The 24983-nt window shown below is 45.9% G+C and overlaps 1 protein-coding gene across 1 annotated transcript in view; it reads left to right on the forward strand.

Annotated features, from left to right (window-relative positions):
* Nucleotides 1-23619, forward strand: part of st8sia1 (ST8 alpha-N-acetyl-neuraminide alpha-2,8-sialyltransferase 1) — a 71857-nt gene extending 48238 nt beyond the window's left edge. Inside the window, exons 4-5 of the mRNA XM_080207207.1 lie at nt 2989-3081; nt 18934-23619. Coding sequence (XP_080063333.1) covers nt 2989-3081; nt 18934-19408 — 568 coding nt within the window. The 3' untranslated portion in view covers nt 19409-23619. The remainder of the gene's footprint in view (nt 1-2988; nt 3082-18933) is intronic.
* Nucleotides 23620-24983: the final 1364 nt, after the last annotated feature.

Below are 24983 nucleotides of genomic sequence, written 5' to 3' on the forward strand. Positions count from 1 at the left end.
AGTCCCCACCCAGAGTACATTCTGCACCCTTGTCACCGTAAGTCCTTCTTCCAGTTGGTGTTCAGCTTGGAGGGGTGCTGCTTCATCAGCTGAGGGAGGACAGTGTGTGGAAATCAGCGGGAGGTTTCCTTACCCATGTTTGACCTGGCGCCAGGAGAATTCAGTGGGGTCCAGAGGTAATGTTGAGGACTCCCAGGGCAATTGCCTCCCAACCGCATGTCATGGTGCTGCCACCTCTGCTTCTGGTCACATCCAGTGGTGACTGGGACATTATCTGTGCAGTATGATTCTGTGAGAGCGGCTGTGTTAGGCTATTGCTTGACTAATCTGTGGGACAGCTCTCCCAGTTTTGGCACAGGCCCCCAGATGTTAGTAAGGAGGGCTTTGCAGGATTGGATTTGCCATAATTTTTTTATTCATTCTTGGGACTTGGGCGTCACTGGTTGGCCAGCATTTATTGCCCATCTCTAGTTGCTCGAGGGCAGTTGAGACTCAATCACACTGCTATGGTTCTGGTGTCACATGTAGGCCAGACCGGGTAAGGTTGGCAGATTTCTTTCCCTAGTGAACTAGATGCGTTTATTCTGACAATCGATATTGGATTCATGATCATTAGTAGATTCTTAATTTCAAATTTTATTTTTAGCGAACTCAGTTCCAGCATCTGCCGTGGTGGGATTTGAACCCGGGTCCCCAGAACATTGGCTGAGTTCCTGGATTAGTAGTCTAGCCATAATACCACTTGGCCATTGCCTCCCCCATTTAAGGCCATTGTCATTTCCAATGCCTAGAGTGATATCAGGTGGTCTGTCTGGTTTTGTTATGTTTTCTTTGTAGTCATTGGATAAATGACATTTAAAAGCCAACCATATGGATGTGGCTCTGGCGTCACATGTAGGCCAGACTGGGTAAGGACGGCAGATTTCCTTCCGAAAGGACATTAGTGAACCAGATTGATTTTTGTGACAAAGGTTTCATGGTTATCATTCGATTTGTTATACCCAGATTTTTAAAAAAATTGAGTTCCCCTATGATGGGATTTGAACCCAGGTTGCAAGACGATTACGCTGGATCTCTGGCCAGCGACAATACCACTGTGCCACCACTCACCCTGATTCCACCAGCTTCCTTCCTACAGTGCTGCAGTCAAAGTGACCATTTATTAACAAAGCTAGTGGGCAAGTTCGATTAAGTAAAAAGGTACGATACCAAACAGCTCTAAAAAGAAAGTGGGCAATGTAAAACAGCACAACTTGCTTTGAATAATTTATGTTTAATCAAGTCATTCCTTTTCTATTTCCATCATTGTCAATTCACCAGTCATAGCGGCTTTTAATACCCTGTGATAGGGACGGTATTACACATGTGACCTTTACGGGAAGTCACTGTAATACAGAAGTCTCAATATGTTACACGTAATGTGGTGCCATTGTTGATCAGATTTGGACCCTTTAGGATGTGTGAGGTTACAAACTGGCTGATCATTTCATGGTGTAAAATTAACCAATTTAAACTGGGACAGTCTATGTCCAATCTTGATACGGATCGTTCTGCTCCACTTCTGAACTTGTGGAGCCTTTTTCCTCAGACACCTCAGGCAGTCCCCTTAGCTAGTTATGTTTGCCACATTTAAGACTTGTCTTGATAGACATATGAACAACAGGGCAATGGAGGGATATAAATGAAGGGGATGGATAGGGTAGAGGTAGAGAGAGTCTTCCCGCTTAGAAAGGAAAACTGAACTAGAGGGCACAGCCTCAAAATAAGGGGGGGGGAGCAGTTTAGATCAGAGTTGAGGAGGAACTTCTTCACTCAAAGGGTGGTGAATCTCTGGAATTCTCTGCCCGTTGAAGTGGTGGAGACTACCTCGTTGAATATATTTAAGTCACAGGTCGATAGATTTCTGATAGACAAGGGAATTAAGGGCTATGGGGAGAAAGCGGGAAAGTGGAACTGATCCACTTCAGATCAGCCATGATCTTATTGAATGGCGGGGCAGGCTCGAAGGGCTAGATGGCCGACTCCTGCTCCTATTTCTTATGTTCCTATGTTCTTAAATGGTTGGTCTAGACAGAACATGGTTGGTGCAAACTTAGAGGGCCGAAGGGCCTGTTCCTGTGCTGTACTGTTCTTTGTTTAGCTTGGCATAAACATGGAAATGAGGTTCCAATGAATTAAGCAAAGAACAGGACAGACATTGAGGCTAAATTACTTCAATCTCTTCAGCCAGCAACGAAAGTGGAGTTAAATATTGATTTCTTTTAAACCACGGTCTCGTGAAGCTGGGAGGAACTGGAGTGTAACCCCACCCCTCCCCACCCCTACTGGTGATCGCCAATGAGGCAGGCGACCCAATGTCTCTGATGAGGCAAGATTTTTTTTACTCATTCATCAGACATGGGCTTCACTGGCTGGCCAGCATTTATTGCCCATCCCTAGTTGCCATGAGAGCAGTTGAGATTCAACCATATTGCTTTGGGTTTGGAGTCACATATAGGCCTGACCAGGTAAGGATGGCAGATTTCCTTCCGAAAGGTTATGAATGAACCAGGTAGGTTTTTATGACAATGGATGATGGTTTCATGGTCATCAGTAGATTCTTATTTCCAGATATTTTTTAAGTGAATTCAAATTCTACCATCTGCCGTGGTGGGATTTGAACCCTGGTCCGCGGAGCATTAGCTGCGTTTCTGGATTAATAGTCTAGTGATACTATCACTAGGCCATCGTTGGAAGAGACATGGCCAGCACCTGTAGTTGTGTATGTCCCAGCCCAAGGGCCAAATTCCAATGAAATCTAGGCCTCACGGTTCAGACACAGCACCATGCCAATGCCTGAGAAACAGGCCTTGACCAAAATGTGCCCCACCACCTTCTAATGAAACATGGATGGATTCGATCTTTGTTAAAGGGTGTGACCAAGTGAAGAACTTGCAATTCTAGATTATAAAAAAGTACTTGAGTGTCCTGTTCCTTCTCTCTTCGCAGGTGTAACCTCCCTCCTCTGTCTAATGAGTACACCAAGGATGCTGGACACAGGACACACCTCGTGACTGCAAACCCAAGCATCATTGTGAAAAGGTAGGGTGCGGCATTCTTATGGTAACTCAATATTGATATTAAGTACCTGAACTATTAATCGTAGAATCCCTACAGTACAGAGGAAGGCCATTCGGCCCATCAAGCCTGCACCAACAGTATTTCCACTCAGGTCCTATTGCTTTAATGCCAAGTATTTACTCTGCTAATCACCCTGACACTAAGTTGCAATTTATCATGACCAAGGGCAACAGGATGACACACAGTGGTCAGCACTGCTGCCTCACCGTACCAGGGGCCCGGGTCCAATTCCAGCCTTGGGTCACTGTCTGAGTAAAGTTTGCACTTTCCCTCTGTGGGTTTCCTCCCACAGTTCAAAGATGTGTGGGTTAGGCAGATTGGACTTAAACCTGGTGATGTCAGGCTTCTTACTGGGCAGATTGGCCATGCTAAATTGACCTTGGTGTCAAGGAGATTAACAGAGTAAATACTTGGGATTATGGGGATAGGGCCTGAGTAGGATTGTGGTCAGTGCATACTAGATGGGCTGAATGGCCTCTTCCTACACCGTAGAGGATTCTATGGTTCTGTCAGCCTAACCCGCACATCTTTGGAGTGTGGGAGGAAACTGGAGCACCCAGAGGAAACATATGGGGAGAACATGCAAACTCCACACAGTCGCCCGAGAAATTGAACCCAAGAGCTTGGCATTATGAGGCAGCAATGCTAACCACTGTACCACCATGCCGCCCAAAGCAGAATGAGCGAAGGCAGAATCTAGTTTCTTGGTTCTCCTCACTGCACTGTGTTGCATGAAGGTTTGGCTGCCTTTGGGTGGATAACACTGATACCAATATCTATACTAAGGAGTCCAAAAATGTGCGGGTTAGGTTGATTGGCCATGCTAAGAAATTTCCCCTTAGTGTCCAGGGATGTGTAGGTTAGAGGGATTAGTGGGTATAACATGTAGGGATATGGGGGTAGGGCCTGGGTGGGATTGTGTTCGGTGCAGACTCGATGGGCCGAAGAGCCTCTTTCTGCACTGTACAGTCCTGTGATTCTATGACATAGATTATACATCCACCCTACTCATCTGTACCTTTCATTCTGATCTGAAATGGGTAAAGCAGCAGTTAAAGTACCATGTTATAAGTTATGAATATTAATTATAAAGGGACAGCACAGTAGCACAGTGGTTAGCACTGCTGCCAGGGTCTGCTTATCACACTGCCAGGGATCTGGGTTCGATTCCCGACTTGGGTCACTGTCTGTGTGGAGCTTGTACATTCTCCCCGTGTCTGCTTGGGTTTCCTCCGGGTGCTCCGGTTTCTCCCCACGTTCCAAATGACATGCTGGTTAGGGTGCAATGACCCAAACAGGCGCCAGAGTGTGAGCGGCGAGGGGAATTTCACAGTAACTTCATTGCAGTGTTAATGTAAGCCATACCTGTGACTAATAAATAAACTTTATTTTGATGAATCATCAACCATTTGAAACCCATTCCAAACATCAAGTGATAGACTGCAACCCCAACAATTCAGTGAGAGAAAGCAGTAAGGTGTCCTGAGGAATATTAATTGCTTATTCAATTGTAAAACAGCGATGGCTGTTGGCACCGAGGTTTGATGTTGTTTCGGTTTCTCTTTTCTCTCGAGGCTCTGTATTTCCTTCGCTGTTCTTCAGGGAGAAGCAGCTTCTTCCCTGCTGCCATCAGACTTTTGAATGGACCCACCTCGCATTAAGTTGCTCTTTCTCTACACCCTAGCTGTGTCCGTAACACTACATTCTGCACTCTCTCCTTTCCTTCTCGATGAACAGTATGCTTTCTCTGTGTAGTGCAAGAAACAATACCTTTCATTATATACTGATTCACGTGACAATAAATCAAATCAAACCAAATTTTGGGAACACAGCAGTAGGAGGAGGCCATTCAGCCCCTTGAACCTGTCTTGTCATTCAATGATATTAAGGTTGATCTGCACCTTAGCTCCAACTACCCACCGTGGTCCTGGAACCGAGTTACTTGGCTGGGACCAGGACCAGATCAGCCATGATGTTGGATGGTGGAACAGACTCGAATGGCCCAATCCTGATCAAAAGTTCCTTAATCTTTTGTGTGACGAGGGGGCTGAGAGGCTAAGGTGATGGACTGTTAATTCATTGAGCTTTGCATATATGGGTTCAAATCCCATTCCAGTTGATTCTTCATCTATGGGTGGCACAGTGGTTAGCACTGCTGCCTCACAGCACCAGGGTCCTGGGTTCAAATCCTGGCTTGGCTCTCTGTCTGTGCGGAGTCTGCACGTTGTCTGTGTGGGTTTCCTCCGGGGGCCCCAGTTTCCTCCCACAGTCCGAAAGACCTGCTAGTTAGATGCATTGGCCGTGCTAAATTCTCCCTCAGTGTACCCAAACAGGCGCCAGAGTGTGACTACTAAGGGATTTTCACAGTAACTTCATTGCAGTGTTCATGTAAACCTACTTGTGACACTAAGCAATAAACTTTGCCTCGATTGTGTAAGTTTCGATAGCCAGCCTCGCCAGCTTTGTGAGGGAGAGAGTGCCAGACTTCCACTCACCTTTGCATGAGGAATTCACTCACCACATCACTCCTGAATAACAAAGATCTGGACATATCCCTTGTTCTGGACATTCCCAACACAGGAAATTGATTTCCCCTATGTTGGAAGGGGGATTGAGTTAATGTTCAGTTTCTCCGTTGATCCCAATAGCTCAGTTGGTGCAGAGTAGGAGGATCTCTGGTTCGATGGCTCATTTACACTGAATAAATTGTTGAGAGCGATATGGGGAGTGTACCACTGTCGTAGGTTCCCAAACCTACTGGAAGTCTGCAATGATTATGAGAAGAGGGTGAGCATCGGTGGCTATGGTTTCCTGGTTTGCAGACTGCCCAGGATCAGACCTTCATCTGGTGATTAAGTGCCAGTGGTCTTAATGTTTGAGTCTGAGCTTTGCGGCCTCACGTCTGGACTGGAGAACGGGATAACAGAGACACACCCAGTTTATATGCCTTTCTCTGATCAGAACCTTCCACACATCTGACGAAGGAACACTGTTTCTGAAAGCTTGTGGGTTTACTATCAAGTAAACTGGTTGGACTGGTGTTGTGAGACTTCTTACTGTGTTTACCCCAGTCCAACGCCGGCATCTCCTCATCTGGGGAACAGGAGCCAGACTGATGCTGCAGCGCGGTGCTGAGGGAGTGCTGCACTGTTGGAATTGCTGTCTTTTCAATTAGTAATTAAACTCCGTGAGCTCTCTCAATGGATGTGAAAGAACCCGCGACACTCTGATGAAGTGGTCCCCTGCTGAAGGTCTATCCCTCACACAAAAATCCCTAAAGACAGCTTTCTGCTCACGCTGTCACTCTTTGTGGGAGCTGCAGTAAATAAATTACTTCCCAGACTTCCCACATTACAACACAGACTGAGTGTACTTTATTAATTGTGAAGTACTTTGAGTCATTCCAAGGCTGTGATAACCATTACATGAAGACAAGTTCATTCACTTGCTAAAGACCATAAGATTTAGGAGCAGAATTAGGCCATTTGGCCCATCGAGTCCGATCTAACTTTCATCCCCAATTTCCTGCCTTCTCACCATAACCCTTGATCCCCTTATTGATCAAGAACTTATTGATCTCTGTCTTGAAGGCCTCCACAGCCCTCTGTGGATCAGAGTACCACAGATTCACCACTCTCTGGCTGAAGAGATTCCTCCTCATCCCTGTCTTAATGGATTGTCCCTTCACTCTGAGCCGTGGTAAATGTACAGGGTTATGGGAGACGGCCTGGGTGGACCAGGGTCAGATGCTGTGTCGGAGGGTCGGTGTGGACGCGATGGGCCGAATGGCCCCCTTCTGCACCGTAGAGTTGCTATGGTAGTCACCTGTCATCAGAATCCTGTTTTGCTGCTGTGCTTTGTAATAGTGCTGTGTGGTTTGATTTGCAAGTCCAGCCCGATATCAGTGGTTTACAAATAGATCGGATTTTGCGTGGGTTATCACAGCACTGACAGGAGTGAACGAGGAGTGTTGAGCACCGATGTGGAGACGCCGGCGTTGGACTGGGGTAAACACAGTAAGAAGTAGGCCAGAACTCTCCACTCACCTGGCGAAGGGGCAAACCCCGAAAGCTTGTGGGTTTACTATCAGATAAACCTGTCGGACTTTAACCTGGTGTTCTGAGACTTCTTACTGTGTTCTTACTGTGCCAGGTTGCTCTGTGCTGTGGACATGAAGATGAGGCTGGCACAGTGGCACAGTGGTTAGCACTGCTGCCTCACAGCGCCAGGGATCCGGGTTTAATTCCAGCCTTGGGTCACTGTCTCTTTGTGGAGTTTGCACACTCTCTCCGTATCTGCGTGGGTTTCCTCTGGGTGCTCCGGTTTTCTCCCACAGCCCACAGATGTACAGGTTAGGTGGATTGGCCATACTAAATTGCCCCTTAGTGTTCTGGGATGTGTAGGTTAGGGGGATTAGCGGGGTAAATACTTGTGATTATGGGGAACAAGTCTGGGTGGGATTGCCCCTTAGTACCGGGGGGATTATGTGGGTTTACAAGGACAGGGCCTGGGTGGGATTGTTGTCAGTACAGACTTGATGGGCTGAATGGCCTCCTTCTGCACTGTAGGGATTCTGTAATAGCAGTCAAAGCAAAACATGAACACTAATGTCTCAACTATGTTTGTGAAGAACATTAGTTACTCCTGTTAGTCAAGTGATATAATACATAAATACAAGAACTTATAGATAACAATCACACCTGTGTATTCTGTATTTCATTTAACTATTGCAATTAATCATCTCCAAGTGTCGACTGCAGGACTCACTGGAACGTTATAATTTCTTCCAACAGAGACAGCTCTCTGTCAGCTCTGCAGACACGGGGTAGCTGGACTGGTAGGAGTCCATGTAGGCCTTCTCCCAAACCATAGTTAGCTCCCTGGAGATCACAGGAGGAGGTTCAGCTTTAACAGGAATGTGTTGGATTAAGGTCTCCATGTTTATCTGGGACAGGCAACCTCCTACATCCTACGCAACCTGTGACTGGCAACAGGGTGGCACAGTAGTTAGAGATGCCCCCTCACAGTGACAGGGACCCGGGTTCAATCCCAGTCTTGGGTCACTGTCTGCGTGGAGTTTGCACATTCTCCCCGTGTCTGTATGGGTTTCCTCCAGGCACTCCGGTTTCCTCCCACAGTCTGAAGGACATGCAGGTTAGGTGCATTGGCCACGCTAAATTGCCCACTCGGCCAGAACTCTAACACCTCACCCGCCACAGAATCAAGAGCGGGCGAGGGTCCAACAACGGAAAGCTCCTTTGACCTCGGGCGAGAATTTACGACCTTCCCCCGAGTGAGGCCGTGAAATCCCACCCTGGTGTCCCAAGACGTGTGGGTCAGGTGGAGTAGCCATGCTAAATATGAGGGGTTATGGGGAAAAGACAGGAGGTAGTGTTGGGAAAGACACTCTTGTCAGAGAATGGGTGAAAACTCGATGGGCCGAATGGCCTCCTGTACTGTAGGGATTCTACGAAGGCAGCTCATCACCATCTTCTCAGGGGCAGTTAGGGATGGGCAACGACTATTGGCTTTTCTAATGACACTTGTTTGTCTGATTTCGAGAAGAAATTAGAATCAGTTCTTGGCGATAAAGGGACCAAGAGATGGGGAGGGGGGTGGGGGGGGGGGGGGGGGGGGCGGGGGGGAGGGTGGATCAGGATATTGAATTCAATGATCAGCCATGATCATAATGAATGGCAGAGCAGGCTCGAAGAGTCGATTGGCCTGCTCCTGCTTCTCAGTTTCTGTGTTTCTAGCTGTCACTGGGGAAACGCTACAACCACAAAGCTCACCCGCACACTGCAGGGAGACGGCCGATGCATAAAGCGACACTTCCCTGCTAACCGTTGCAGCGTGTAATCTCCAGCAGCTCACGCAGGCAGCTATTCACAGTTCCGCACCTCACGTTTTTTTTTGCGGCGTTCCCTCGACGCTAATTAACATTTTGCTCAGACAATGAGAGTCTGGAGAGGGATTTTCCACGTCGCCGACTGGGTATCTCAACAACCCTCCGCGAAATCGCGGGCTGCTGAAGTCTCTAAGATTCACCAAACAGTTGCCTTTTGTGTTGTTTGAATGCAAACATTTTTCTTTTGGCTGGAGGGCGGGGGAGGTGGTGGGGGTGGGGGGGACAGTGAACTAAAGGCATCAGTAATGAATAGCCCTTGCCAACTATTGTTCACCCCTCTTGTTAGTGACATCAGCCGTCTGAGCCAAGGGTCATTGATTCGGTCGCGAGGGAAATTCTCGTGTGAAGGAACACAAGAGATGGGGATGGGTCAGAGCTGCGCTGGATATTTCTTCCCCTCGTCATCTGTCGCGCAGCTTTAATCGCTCTGCCGGCAGTCTGACATTGTTCGCTTGGCAACACACCTCTCAGTCACGTTTTTAAAGCTGTCCTCAAGTCACCTCCAGGCGTCGAGTTGCCACAAATGAATCACACCACAGTGTACATCAAAATCCTGTTGTTCCAAATTTCGCTGCTAATTTTTTTTTTAAAAGATAAACCTCCTGTTGGGTAAAGAGGCTTTTAATTAACATCTAATTCAATCTGCTGACTCCACGAATTTACCGATAACCATTGGTAAGGACCAACTTGTATTCACGCAGCACAACAATATATCAGGTAGCGCAGTGGTTAGCACTGCTGCTTCACAGCTCCAGGGTCCTGGGTTCGGTTCCCAAGCTCGGGTCACTGTCTGTGTGGAGTTTGCACGTTCTCCTTGTGTCTGCGTGGGTTTCCTCCGGGTGCTCTGGTTTCCTCCCACAGTCCAAAGGTGTGTGCAAGGATATTTTGGCCTTGGAGGGAGTGCAGAGGAGGTTCACTAGGCTGATATCGGAGATGAGGGGGTTGGATTATGAAGACAGACTGAATAGACTGGGTCTGTACTCGTTGGAGTTTAGAAGGATGAGGAGGAATCTTATAGAGACGTATGAGATAATGAAGGGGATGGATAGGGTAGAGGTAGAGAGATTCTTCCCGCTCAGAAAGGATAGCAGGACTAGAGGGCACAGCCTCAAGATAAGGGGGGTGCAGTTTAGAATGGAGTTGAGGAGGAACTTCTTCACTCAAAGGGTGGTGAATCTCTGGAATTCTCTGCCCGTTGAAGTGGTGGAGGCTGCCTCGCTGAATATATTTAAGTCACGGGTAGATAGGTTTCTGATAGACAGGGGAATTAAGGGTTATGGGGAGAAAGCGAGAAAGTGGAACTGATCCACTTCAGATCAGCCATGATCTTATTGAATGGCGGGGCAGGCTCGAAGGGCTAGATGGCCTACTCCTGCTCCTATTTCTTATGTTCTTATTATGTTCATGTGTGGGTTAGGTTGATTGGCCTTGCTAAAAATTGTCCTGGGGTGTGTAGGTTAGCGGGTAAGTGTGTCGGGATAGGGCCTGGGTGGGATTGTGGTCGGTGCAGACTCGATGGGCCGAAGGGCCTATTTCTGCACTGTAGGGTTCTATGATTCTATACCTGCAGGGAGTCTCGCTCTCACTGTGACCAATGCATTCAGCTTTGAAGTACAGTCACCCTCGCTGTGAAGGCAGAGTTGTCTCAGTGCTGAGAAATTCAAGTAGATCTATTCGTGGGAGCGGAGGGTTTATACGGAGAACAGGCGGAGGATGATGTTGCTAGGGTTTGGAGTATTTCACCTTTGAGGGTCTTCATGTTACGTCCTTTAGCAGATTCAGTGCGAGGTGAAGCTGCAGTGTCATTATCGGACCTCACGGAGTGCGAGAATATTTAATACTGCATAGGTCAGCAAGTCTGATTCACAGCCTCGGCAACTTTCCGGTCATCCAGATGAGTAACGGGACAATAGAGAGGGATGGTATATGTTATACATTATTATAGAATCATAGAATACCACAGGGCAGAAGGAGACTCTTTGACCCACCGAGTCTGCACCACACACAATCCCACCCAGGCTCTTTCTGCATAACCCCTTGCGTTTACCCTGCTGGTTCCCCTGACACTAAGGGGGCAATTCAGCACGGCCAAAATCACCTAACTCATGCATCTTTGGACTGTGGGAGGAAACCAGACCGCCCGGGGGAAACCCACACAGACACGGGGAGAATGTGCAAACTCCACACAGGCAGCCAATTGGGGATCGAACGCAGGTCCCTGGCGCTGTGAGGCAGCAGTGCTAATCACCGTGCCACCGTGGTTAGCAGTGCTGCCTCACAGCGCCAGGGAGCCACCTTGAGCCTGTCCGTGCAGAGGCTGCGCATTCTCCCCGTGTCTGGTTGGATTTACTCCGGATGCTCCGGTTTCCTCCCACACCACAAAGGTGTGCAGGTTAGGTGAATTGGCCATGATAAATTGCCCCTTAGTTTCCCAAGATGTGTAGATTAGAGGGTTAGTGGGATAAATGTGTAGGGTCGCGGGGATAAGTGCAGGGTGGAACTGGGTAAGATGCTCTAACAGAGGGTTGAAGCAGACTCAGTGGGTCAAATGGCCTCTTTCTGTGCTGTAGGGATTCAGTGATTCTCCTGATATATTAATGGTCTAGATCTTGATGTGCAGGGCACAATGTCAAAGTTTGTGGATGACAAATTATGAAGAGGATAGTGTAAAGCTTCAGAAGGCCATTGACATTTCGGTGGAATGGGCAGATAGGTGGCAGATGAAGTTCAATGTGGAGAAGTGTGAGGTGATGCATTTGATAGGAAGAACATGGAAAGACAATATAAAATAAGGGATAATATTCTGAAGTGGGTACAGAACCAGAGGGAGCGTATGTGCATACGTTATTGAAGGTGGCAGGATAGGTGGAGAGAACAGCTACTAAAGTATACAGTACCCTGGGCTTTATTAATAGGGGCATAGACTACAAGAGCAAGGAGGTTATGCTGAACCTAGACATTAGTTAGACCTCAGCTGGAGTATTGTGTACAGTTCTGGGCTATAGGAAAGATATGAACATATTGGAGAGAGTGCAGAAAAGGCTCCAGGAATGAGAAACTTCCATGCTGAGGATAGATTGGAGAGGCTGGGACTGTTCTCCTTGGAGAGAAGGCAGCTAAGGAGAAATTTGATAGACATCAAAATTATGAGAGCCTGTTCAGAGGAGACAGTGAAAAACCATTCCTGCTCGTGAAAGGATCAAGAATGAGAGGGCACAGGTTTAAGGTGATTTGCAAGATAAGCCAATGTGACGAGAGAAAAGACTTTTCAACAGAGAATGGTTTGGATCTGGAATGTGCTGCCTGGAAGTATGATGGAGGCAGGTTCAATCAAGGCATTCACAAGATCATTAGATGGTTATTTGAACAGAAACAGTGTGCAGGGGAAAAAGCAAGAGAATGCGGCTGTGGAGAACAGGTGCAGACGTGATGGGCTGAATGGCTTCCTTCTGCACCATAATAATTCTGACAAGTCAATGGAGTATTTTGACTTTCAAAGCCATTTGTCCAGTTGGCCAATGCCACTTGTTGAGTGAGGCTTTGCACCAGGAGCACTAACATGTAAAGTTAGCCTCAACTCCAGCCTTAGAAGAGGACTCCTTACTTAAGCAATGGGAAAGAATATTGTCCACATCTTCCAGCCATCACTGGGCTATAAAGATTTAAGGGTAAGCTTCACCATCCTTATTATTATTGGATGGAAGCTCAAATTGTGAATGGAAGGTCAAGGGCTGCAGGATGTTTTTTGATTTGAATTATTATTGTCACATGTATTAGCGCACAGTGAAAAGTATTGTTTCTTCCGCATTATACAGACAAAGCATACCATTCATTGAATGTGGTGTCACACTCATAGCTAGGCTGAAGAGAAAGATCAATTTAATGCAAGATAAGTCCATTCAAAAGTTTGATGCAGCAGAGAAGAAGCTGCTGTTGAGTTGGTTGGTACGTGACCTCAAACTTTAGTATCTTTTTCGCAATGAAAGAAGGTGGAAAAGAGAATGTCCGGGGTGTGTGGGGTCTTTAATTCTGCTGGCTGCTTTTTTGAGGCAGTGGGAAGTGTAGATAGAGTCCTGTGCTAAGGTGCCAAGTAGAAACTTTCTAATGTTTAGTGTCAATCAGTATTAAACGGTCAACAGTTTGTTTTTACTGTAGATGCACACCCAGTACGATGGCATCTCGTTTCATGTGGAACTTATAAATATAAGAAATAGGCATAATTGCAGATGACATGACCCATTGAGCCTGCTGCACCAACCAGTGCTGTCTAATACCCAATTGAAAAAAAACTTCATTTGCACCTCCCCAACTGAGAGGGCGGTATAGCAAAATGCTCCCAATTTTCCAATACAATTACGATCCTGGCTGATGTTTTGCATCAATTCCACTGCATATTTCCTGGAGGATTTCTTCACTCTTGCACAGTACTCAATCATCTTGCAATAAAGGCAAACATGCCATTTGCCTCCCTTATTGCTTGCTGTACCTCCATATTAACTTTCATGTTCAGAAGGAGTAGCAACATTTTCTCCTTCCTTCTGTTGTGATTAACTTTATATTCTTTCTCACAGCTTCTTGGTCACAAACTTAACCTGTCTGTATTGCTCTTTGCCTTTTGCAAAGAACAAAGAATAGTACAGCACCAGGAACAGGCCCGTCAGCCCACCAAACCCACACATTGTTTCTTCAAAAGGAACTCTTCAAATGCAGACAGTAAAATTAAGTTATTGAAGGTGACAGAACTTACTCCAACTTATAAATCAAAGAAAGGGTTTAATAAAGAAAACAACATTACTCCAAATTTGGGGCCTCACCCTGGACCAATCCAAACTTCCCACAATTCCAAAAAGGGTATTATTTATAGTGAGTCAGCTGGTCAGCTGACTATTACATCAGTCTGCAATTGGTTCCATGGTTTACTGGGTCAGCTGACCCTTATGGCTCATTACAATTGGTCACATTACATCCGATACAAAGTTGTCACCGGTTACATTCTAACACACATGACATTTTTCTAAATGAAAGGCCTTTTGCCTCTACACGCTCCATATCCTGCTACTCCCTGCTGATTCATGTGTCTGGTGAGATGCCTCTTAAATGCTGCTATTGTATCTGCTTCTACCACCTCCTCTGGCAGTGCATTTCCAGGCACTTAAAATCATAGAATCCCTACAATGCAGAAGGAGACCATCGAGTCTGCACTGACAACAATCCCACCCTGGCCCTATTCCCATAACCCCATATATTTACCCTACTAATCCCCATGACACTAAGAAACAATTTAGCATGGCCAATCAAACTAACCTGCTTCTTGGTCACAAACTTAACCTGTCTATATTGCCCTTTGCCGATGTCCTTTTCAAAGAACGTATAGCAGAGGAACAGGCCCTTCAGCCCACCAAACCTACATCCTATCTTTGGACTGTGGAAGGAAACCAGAGCACCCAGAGGAAACCCACACAGACACGGGGAGATTGTGTAAACTCCATACAGTCACCCAAGCTAGGAATCCAACCTGGGGTTCTTGGGTTTGTTGTGAGCCAGCAGAGTCAACCACTGTGCCACCTTGCTGCCCCTACTTACTACTCTCTGTATAAAAACCTTGTCTCTCACGTCTCCTTTAAACTTTACCCCTTTTACCTTGAACCTCTGTCCACTTATAATTGCCATTTTTGCCCCGGGAAGGCTACCCATTCTATCTATGCCTTTCATGAATTCGCACACTGCTATCAGGTCACCCCTCAGCCTTCCCTGTTCAAGCGAAAACAAAGCAAATTTGTCCAATCTCTACTCATAGCTAATACCTGCCAAATCAGGCAACAACCTGGTAAAGCTTTTCTGTACCCTCACCAAAGCCCCCACAAACTCTGGTAATGTGGCAACCAGAGCTGTGTGCAGTATTCCAAATGTGGTCTAACTAAAGTGCTATACAGCTGCAACATAACTTGCCAATTTTTATACTCTATGCCCCGACCAATGAAGGCGAGCACGTCGTACACCTTGTTGACCACCTTATCCATTTGAGTTGCCATTTTTAGTTTTTCTGAGAACTGATGCTAGACTAACTGGCCTGTCATTTCCTGTGTTTTTGCTCTCTTCCTGCTTCCTTGAATAGTGGTGCTTATTTTTAACCAGCTAAGACTATGCCAGAGTTTGGGGAATTTTGGAAGATTAGGATGAGCAAATCCACTATAACTCCAATGACGTCCTTTTGAACCTTAGGACGTGGGCTATCAGGCCCTGGGAATTTATCAGATTTTAGTCACATTGGTTTCTCCAACACTTTATTTTTTGCTAATGTTAACCTGCATCCCTAAATCGTTCTGTATGTTAATGCTTCTAAGAGTTCTGCTATTTACTATATACTTTCCTGCATTAGACATTCAAAAATGCATCATCTCACATTTGTCTGGATTAAATTCCATCTGCCATTTCTCTGTCCAAGTCTCTAGCCTATCAAGATCCTGCTGTGTCCTCTGGCAATCCTACTCTGCAGCCCCCCCAGGTCTTTGAGTCGTACGCAAAAACTTACTAATCGGACCACTTACATAAGAACATAAGAAATAGGAGCAGGAGTAGGCCATCTAGCCCTTAGAGCCTGCCCCGCCATTCAATAAGATCATGGCTGATCTGTCGTGGCTCAGTTCCACTTTCCCGCCCTCTCCCCATAACCCTTAATCCCCTCTCTTATCAAAAACCCATCAACCCGCGTCTTAAAAATATTTAGCGAGGCAGCCTCCACCACTTCAACGGGCAGAGAATTCCAGAGATTCACCACCCTTTGAGTGAAGAAGTTCCTCCTCAACTCCGTTCTAAACCGCCCCCCCTTTATCTTGAGGCTCTGCCCCCTAGTCCTACTGTCTTTTTTGAGCGGGAAGAGTCTCTCCACCTCTATCCTATCCATCCCATTCATCATCTTATACGTCTCAATGAGATCTCCCCTCATTCTTCTAAACTCTAACGAGTACGAGCCTAGTTTATTCAGCCTCTCCTCATAGCTCAACCCCCTCAACTCCGGTATCAGCCTAGTAAACCTCCTCTGCACTCCCTCCAAGGCCAAAATATCTTTGCGCAGGTGCGGCGCCCAAAACTGCACACAGTACTCCAGCTGCGGCCTCACCAATGCCCTATACAGCTGCAGCAAGACCTCCCTACTTTTGTATTCAATCCCCCTCGCTATGAAGGCCAGCATCCCATTCGCCTTCCTGACCACCTGCTGCACCTGCAGGCTGGGTTTTTGCGACTCATGCACAAGGACCCTGAGGTCCCTTTGCACTGTCGCCTGCTGCAGTTTTTCGCCACGTAAGTAATAGTCCTTCCTACCATTATTCCTACCAAAGTGGACCACCTCACACTTGCCAACATTAAATTCCATTTGCCATTTCCTGGCCCATTCGCCCAGCCTATCTAGATCCTTCTGCAGACTCTCCACACCCTCCGCACAATTTGCCGTTCCCCCAATCTTGGTGTCATCAGCAAATTTCAACACCCCACACTCGGTTCCCTCCTCCAGATCATCTATATAAATGGTAAAAAGCTGAGGCCCCAGCACCGACCCCTGGGGCACTCCACTAGTCACCATCCGCCAATCCGAATAGCACCCGTTGACCCCCACTCTCTGCCTCCTATTTGACAACCAATCCTCTATCCACACTAACACCCTACCCCCAACTCCATGTCCCCCGACCTTCTGCAATAACCTCTTGTGAGGTACCTTGTCAAACGCCTTCTGAAAATCCAGAAAGACCACATCCACCAGCTCTCCTCTATCCACTGTCCTAGACACATCCTCATAGAACTCCAGTAAATTTGTCAGACACGACTTCCCTTTAATGAAACCGTGCTGCGTCTGCTCTATCAAGCAATTCCCTTCAAGATGCCTCGTAATTTCCTCCTTAATGACGGATTCTAACATTTTACCTACCACAGACGTTAAACTAACCGGCCTATAATTCCCCGCCTTTTGCCTGGCACCCTTCTTAAACAACGGCGTAACATTAGCCGTTTTCCAATCTTCCGGCACTTCCCCGGAATCCAGCGACATCTGGAAAATAACCACCAAGGCATCCACTATCACCTCCGCCATTTCTTTCAGAACCCTCGGATGCATTCCATCCGGTCCTGGGGACTTGTCCACAAATCATACGTTCTCCTCCAAATCATTTCTAGATATTACAAACAACAGGGATGCCAGCACTGATTCCTGCAGAACGTTACTGATCACAGATCTCCATTCTGGAAAGCACCCTTCCACCGCCACTCTGGCTTCTGTGAACAAGCCAGTTCTGTGTCTACCAGGTCACTGTAGATCCCAGGTGACTTCATCTTCTGCATCAATCTGCCATGAGTGACCTTGTCAAAGGCCTGGCAGGAGTCCATGTAGACAATATTCACTGCCCTGCCCTCATCAGTCATCTTGTATCACTTCCCCAAAAAATTTGTGAGACACAGCCTCCCCCGCACAAACTCATGCTGCTTATCGCAAATAATTCCAAATGTGAGTAAATCCTGCCCCTAAGAATCCTCTCTAATAATTTCCCTAAGGCTCCCCGGCTTATAATTTCCTGGATTATCCCCTGTTGCCCTTAAGTGAAGGAGCAACATTGGCTATTCTCCAGTCCCCTGGGACCTCTCCTGTGACTAAAGAGGATACAAAGATTTTGTAAAAGGACCCCACCATTTTCTTCCTCACTTCCCCCAGTATTCTGGGATAGATCCCGTCAGGTCCTGGGGACATGTCGACCGCGATGCTTTTCAAAACACCAAGCAGTGTTTTTTTTCTCTCATCGCTTGCTTTCTCCCTATTGTCAGAAAACTTGGATGTCGTTACATTTGTCCCCTTCAGTTAAGTCATCAATATGGATTGTAAACCACTGAGATTCCAGGACTAATGCATACAGCACCCAGCTAGTAATAGCGTTCCAGGCAGACAATGAGCCATTTATTCCTAGACTTTGTTTTCTGTTTATTACCAGCTCCCCCATCCAAATATGTTATCCTGAATCCTACGAACCCTTAGCCTGTGTAACAACCTTACACGTGGTATGTTATCCAGTGTCTTTTGAAAATCCAATTAGACTGCACCCATTGGTTCACCTTTCTCTTGAATGCTAGCAACTTGCTTAAAAAAAAGACCTCGTAGATTTGTCAAACAGGTTCTCCTTGATAAAACCAAACTGATTCCGCCAAATCACATTGTGATTTCCTCAGTGCCCTATTAACACCTCCTTAATAATGGATTCCAGCATTTTCCTGAGAACTGATGCTATACTAAGACCTTTGGTTTGCCAATATTTCTGGTAGGCTTTTTTGTGTTTTCTACTGCAAAGACAGACACTTCACGGCTGGAATTTTAATCTTCTGCCCACCATGGGAATCGGAGCAGGAGAGGGGCAGACCTCAGAAAGGTCTGTTGACCTCGGACGGGATTTTATGGCTTCGGAACAAGTGAGACCATAAGAACCCACCCAACATCTCTTTATTCCAATGACAGTAACCTATAAACAGTACCGTTAATGTAATAAAACATTCCAGGGTGCTTCAGAAGAGCATTATAAAACAAAAGCAATGCTAAACCAAGTAAGGAGATACTAGGTCAGTTGACCTAAAGCTTGTTGAAAGGGGCAAGCTTCAAGAAATGTCCTAAAGGAGGAAAGTGAGCTAGCAAGCCGGAAAGGCAATTGCATATTTCAATAGTTCAATCTGTTTGACCCTTTCAATAAACCTTACAATATCTGGAAGCAGTGAAGGTGGATAACCCATGATGATACAAAGATGTGTTTTATAGAGAGCTGAACGGTTGGTGCCATTCATTGTTACCTGTCAAATCGATGCTTTCATAGAAGTTCTCCCGTCAGTTAGCAAATTAGTCCAGACAACTCAATATTTCTATCGTTGTCTTTCAGATTTCAGAACCTCCTGTGGTCCCGGAAGTCCTTTGTGGAAAGTATGAAGGTGTACGGTCGCAGCTACATTTATATGCCAGCCTTCTCCATGAAGACAGGGACAGACCCGTCCTTCCGCACCTACTACACCTTGTCTGACTTCAGTGCCAACCAGACCATACTCTTCGCAAATCCGGATTTCCTGCGCAATGCGGAGAAGTTCTGGAAGAGCAAGGGAATCCATGCCAAACGCCTGTCCACAGGCCTATTCCTCGTCAGTGTTGCCTTGGGCCTCTGTGAAGATGTGACTCTTTATGGGTTTTGGCCATTTTCAATGGACCTGCAAGGAAGGATAATTAGCCATCACTACTATGACAATGTGATGCCTTTTTCAGGCTACCATGCGATGCCGGAGGAGTTCCTACAACTCTGGCTGCTGCATAAAAGTGGCATATTAAAGATGCAGATTGGCAAATGTGAGGACAACGTGAAGTAGCCATCGCTGCCGGTTTCTGGCCCGTCCCTCGGGGACTAATCTACCGACTCGCACAGACATTTCATTTTGGTACTGAACAATACCCCCAGAGAGAAATGGTGACTGAGAACGAAAGCCAGAACATTCTCTCTTCATTACCACAAACTGTGAATGCATTTACTGGAACAAGTGGCGGAGTGACCCTGATCCTTATTGACTTGTACTTCCAACACTTGACCTGCACTGTGCATGGAATATCATGTTGAAAAAAAAGTATAGAGAGGTTGTTAGAGTTGAGGGACTGTGTCGATTTATACCATTTTTAGGACACACCCATAGCTAATGAACAAGTAGACTGCCGGAAGCCCTAGGTTTCTCGATGATTGCCTGTAAATATTGTCTTCAGTTGCTGTTGAAAGATTCCCGTGGAAGCAGTTGGTAGAAAGATCGCCGTTGAAATAGGATTTGTCTTCTCAGTTACATCGGCTCCAGACTAGATCTTCTGAGTTCTTTTACTGGCTTTTGTTTGTTGACAGGATTCTATTCGCAAGCATCAGTGTTAAGGAATTAGCTTTGTACTTTCTTTTAGAGCCAGATGAATGAGCCAGTCTCGTTCAGTTTTTTGTTGCCTTAGATTTGCAGACACGGAGTAAGCTTTGTGTTTTGTTTTTTAACTTTGTTGTGTGTTTTCCTTGTGATTTCCGTTTCACTCCTATCCAATATGCTGTGGCCAACAACGAAAGAACAGCAATTGGTTTATCTGACTATTCCCCACACTGTCAGGATTCAGTTTAAACGTGGACGGAAATCCAGTTGGAGTCATGACTGACACACATACTGACAGCAGTTGAATGCAATCATTTACTTTATAGGCTAGGCATGGCTGAAGGTTTTTTTTTAATTTGGTTAGTATATCCTCAGGCTTGAAACTTTAAACGAAAGATCTTTGTTGCACCTGTCTCGAGCGCAGGAAAAGGTGAGGCTTTAATTCTGAGGTGCAGACGGTGTGTCCCTTCAGAGTCTTGTAACCAGAGCCACGTTGGGAGTGAATTGCTCCTTACAAGTAGCAATAGTACAATGTACATTTTCAGCAAATCGTATTTCAGGCTAAGGATGTAGCCACTTGCTTCATATCATGCCGTGGATTTCTACAGCTTTCCTGTTTTGTTCCTGTGGGAGTTTTGTCTTTGCTTTCTGCTCGGGTATCTTAGGTTAAGTGAGGCTCATGTCCAGAATGCTGGGGAAGAGAGAAGCCTGGTGTCAAATGTTTTTTAAATGCGTTTTCTAACTCAGGTTTTAAACTGTTTCCGATACATCATTCCTTCAGTTTCCAGATTTTCTTGTGGCAAAGTTTTAGTGTTATTTGAAGCAAATTCATGTTAAATCCTGGGAAAAATAACAGGACCCCAATCTCCCCCCAGAAGCATCTGTTCCAGTTAGTCGAATTACTTTGGGCCCATTTTCAGAGTTGCGTTGCGATATTTTGACATCCGTCTCTTTGACTGCTTTCGAGTGATCCATCCCAGCTAAGCTGGGTGTGACGGATACCTTTCCGAGGAAGTTTCGGTTCGAAGAAACGTATTTTGAACTTGCTGAATTGGCGAACAGTTTTGTACATCAGTCCAAGGGGTAGGGTGATCCAGCGGAATGAGTTCACTTGCCACATAACATGAGAAGGGTGAACTCACTGAAAACTGGGATCCCATTACAGTCCACCCACCTAGACAACTGTTCATGGTAGGGTCAACAGTGCGTAAACAAGTGAGGGGATCTTCAAATTGGAGTGCAAACAGAAGGAATTAGCAATTCGGATAGGCGTAAGTTTCAGTCTCAGGAGTTGGCTCTGAGTGCTCAGCGGCTGGGATTTGGCCAAGCTCCACTTTGATACTTTTTGGCTTTAATAAGTGAGCTGGAGTAAGGCCATTGGAGAGAGCAGAATGCTTCACTTCCAGGGCAAAGGTCAATCCCATCCTATGACAGCGTGTTAATCACCGAACACAAATCGATGAATGTTCGGATGAAAGTTTATGACCCAGCCAGGGCCTTGTCTATCAGAGTGGGAGACATCTCTCAGAAGAAGATCGAAAGAGAAAAGAGCCTCTACATTTAAATTCAAAGTGCGTAGCCATCAATTGTGACCAAAATGTTGAAAGCGAGTGAAACAAACTGCCTGTGAAGATTACAAACTCAGCTGGGTGGATTGAATAATATTACCACAGATAGTAAGTGTTAGAAGGGTACCTGTGGATGTGTTGTCTATGAAGTGCTGTAGCGACTCGTCACGGGTTATCCTGTCAAAACTCTCTGTACGTTCCTCAAAGATTTTAGAATAGGTCTCGTAGAACTCTAGTGGAAGAATTACATATCCTGTGGGGTTTTCCTGATTTATCTTGTTAAGCAGGGTAGTCTTTAAACTTTGTAAGATATTTGAAAAGGGTGAAAGCAAACTGTGCTCAGCCATGTCCCGTTGCTTCATGTAGCTGCCGAATAGCCAAGCAACTGCAAACTCCCTCAGTGGGACCAAGGGACTTCAATGCTTTACTAAGGTGCATACCAGCATTTCTCTGTGTGCTGAACTTTATTGTTATATGTTTTTGTTTTAAAACGGGGCAATTAACAGTGTTATGTGTGCCGTGTGCACAGTATTGTGTATATGCCAAATGTTACAGCAGGGTACTACTGTAACAGTGAGAATATTTCAGCTAGCTGGACTGTTCATTTACCACGAACAGCTGACATGATTTCACCTGATATCATATTTGGCTACCTCAGGTATGTATTTGACTACTAGCTGCCTTAATTATTCTCCCAACTGAAAATGAAAAGGGACGGAAATCTGAGAATCTAAATGGACAGAAGATAAAAGGGCAAGATTTGAATTGATTGATCTTAGTGTAGTCCAGTTAATTCATGCCACATTACAACCATCCGCAGACCCTCTTTATTTTGACACCCATTCCAGTAATATGAAAGTTCTTGGTGATAATCGAGTCCAATTGGTGAAACCAAAACCAAAACACAGAACTTTTCTTTATAGGGTTTCGTCTTTATTGAGACGTTGGTCTCACAGCTCTCCTCCCACATGGCCGATTTCCCTGCGACCCCCTGTTTGTATGGGCTTCTGTATGGGGCACTGGAACGCAAATGGAACTTTGAAAGGAATTTTTACTTATTAAGTTAAAATGATGGTCCCCAATACTCACGGGAGGCCTTAAGCGTTCCCGTGGAGACCCCTATAATCATAGAATCCCTACGGTACTGAAGAAGGCCATTCGGTCCATCAAGCCTACACCGATCCCACCCAGGTCCTATTCCTGTAACCCCACATATTTACCCTACTAATCCCCGACACTAATGGACAAGTTATCATGGCCAATCCCACCTCAAGACATTTAATTAAACGATGCCCCTCACCCGTGCGTCCTAACTTAACATTGCATTAGCGCCCGGTTCCTCTTTATGAACAACAGGGTAGTTGTAGACTGGTTCTACTTTGCAAAAGAGTGACTCCTGAGCCCACTAGATTTATCGGAGGCATCGTTTGAGTCACTCCTCCTTTTACAGTAGATTCAAAACTCTATTTTTGTTTTCTTAAAACATGGGAGCAAAAAACAAAAGTGGATCAAATTTACTTCCAGTTTCGATGAGTCCCTTCACGTTTGAATGGATGACGCCATTTCTTACTGGCTCGGTTAGTTCCACAACAGAAAGATACCGCACTGGGAACTGACTTGGTTCACGCGTAGATTAGTGACCTCCACATTCATCATGGTTTTCAGTTTAGGCTGATGGAGCTTTGGTCATCGTAATGCTTTCGTTTGGTATGTGAGAAGTCAGGATTGCATTTTGTTTGCACAAATCAGTGTAACATCAGCCAAAATCTGAGGTCGGCGTCCAGCTATTGGGCAGAAGACTAGTTTTGTTTTTGCTCTTGAAGGTCACAATCGCTCTCTGGTTGTTAGCATTTTTAAGTGTAGCATGTGGATAATAACAAGATCGCAGAATTGCATGAAGATGTAATTTGTTAATACCCTCCTCCTGTTCATTCTGTCCTCTGTTTCCTTTTGTTGGTTTTGTTTCTGGAACAAGGAGCCCCCTTTTTTTTAGCGGCTTGGATTGTTCACGATATTTGTGTTGATGTGGTCTTTTAAGAAGTGCGTGGAATTGTAGCTGGAACTCCACACGCAGAACCAGGTTGGATACTCCCTATCAGCCACTGGTTAAAGTACACTGCCGGGATTGGGGGGAGGGGTGGGGGAGGGTGGGTTGGGTTGTTGTACTGGATGTGAACATATTTCCAAAGAGAGGACGCGTGCAAAATCCTCTGAAAGAGAAAAGATTTCTTGTTGCAAGGTTTTATTGGTGTCTGATGTTTTACATGCAATGTCACTTGTAACAAAATAATCCTTGACAAAGTTTAATTTAAATGGAAGGACCTTTATTTCTGTTTGTATACTGTTCATTCATGAACCCAGACTTGCGAACATGCCTAACATTCAGCCAGCAGCCCTCAAAGAGGGCAAGATTTTCTAACTTCATATCTGAGGGGCCTGATGGTCTGGTAACTTACTGAGTGCAGTGTTATTTTGTGGACATTCAGTACACGGGTGAAGATTTTTCCAACTCTGAGCCTTGATCTGAGGGGTTAGTGGGAGTTTGTTAAGGGACCCCCTCCCATTTTCCTGTTTAATTACAGAGGAGGAAAGGCCATTCAGCTTACTTTGTTGACTCAGAAAGATCCTACTTGCCCCTGTTATAGCGTCCAGTGGTTAAACTGACCCTGGGTGTTTTGCCTCCGCTATTCCCTGCGAGAATTCAGTTGGAAAAATCTCCTGACTTATGATCTAAATCTTGCTTTTTACCAATTTTGACCCGTGTCCAACTTGTCTAACTTTTGCAACTGAAAGTAATATTCTGAAATTATCTTAGATGTAAAGTTAATGTTTATTTATTAGTCACAAGTCAGCTTATGTTCACACTGCAATGAAGTTACTGTGAAAGTCCCCTAGTGGCCACACTCTGGTACCTGTTTGGGTACACTGAGGGAGAACTAACCAGCACGTCCTTGGACTGTGGGAGGAAACCCACACGGACACGGGAAAAATTCCACACGGACGGTGACCCAAGCCGGGAATTGAACCCAGGTCCCTGGTGCTGTGAGGCAGCAGTGCTAACCAATGTGCCATCGTGAGGAGGCTATTCAGCCCATTGAACCTGTCCTTCTATTAATTGAGATAATGGACAGGACTTTACAGCCTCGCTCGTCACAAAACCGCAAAACCCCACCCGAGGTCAGTGGACCTTTCCGTGGTCCACCCCACGTCCTGCTCCGATTCCCATGGCAGGCAGGGCAGTATAATTCCGGCAAACGGCTCATGTTTGTCCTAATTCCCGTGTTTCCACTTTCCCTCACAAGAGCTCAGCTTGTAGATTTTCTATTGATCCTCAAGCTCAAGAACAGTTTTGGGATAGACACCAGAATTCTACCTGCCACAGAATCGGGGTGGGCAAGGGGTGGACAATGGAAATGTCCGTTGTCCTGGGGGGGGGGGCGGGATTTTCCAGTCTTGCTGGAGCAAGCCATAAAATTCCACCC

Source organism: Carcharhinus amblyrhynchos, chromosome 19 (assembly GCF_965287045.1).
Source record: "Carcharhinus amblyrhynchos chromosome 19, sCarAmb.v2.hapA, whole genome shotgun sequence".
NCBI classification, from domain to species: Eukaryota; Metazoa; Chordata; class Chondrichthyes; order Carcharhiniformes; family Carcharhinidae; genus Carcharhinus; species Carcharhinus amblyrhynchos.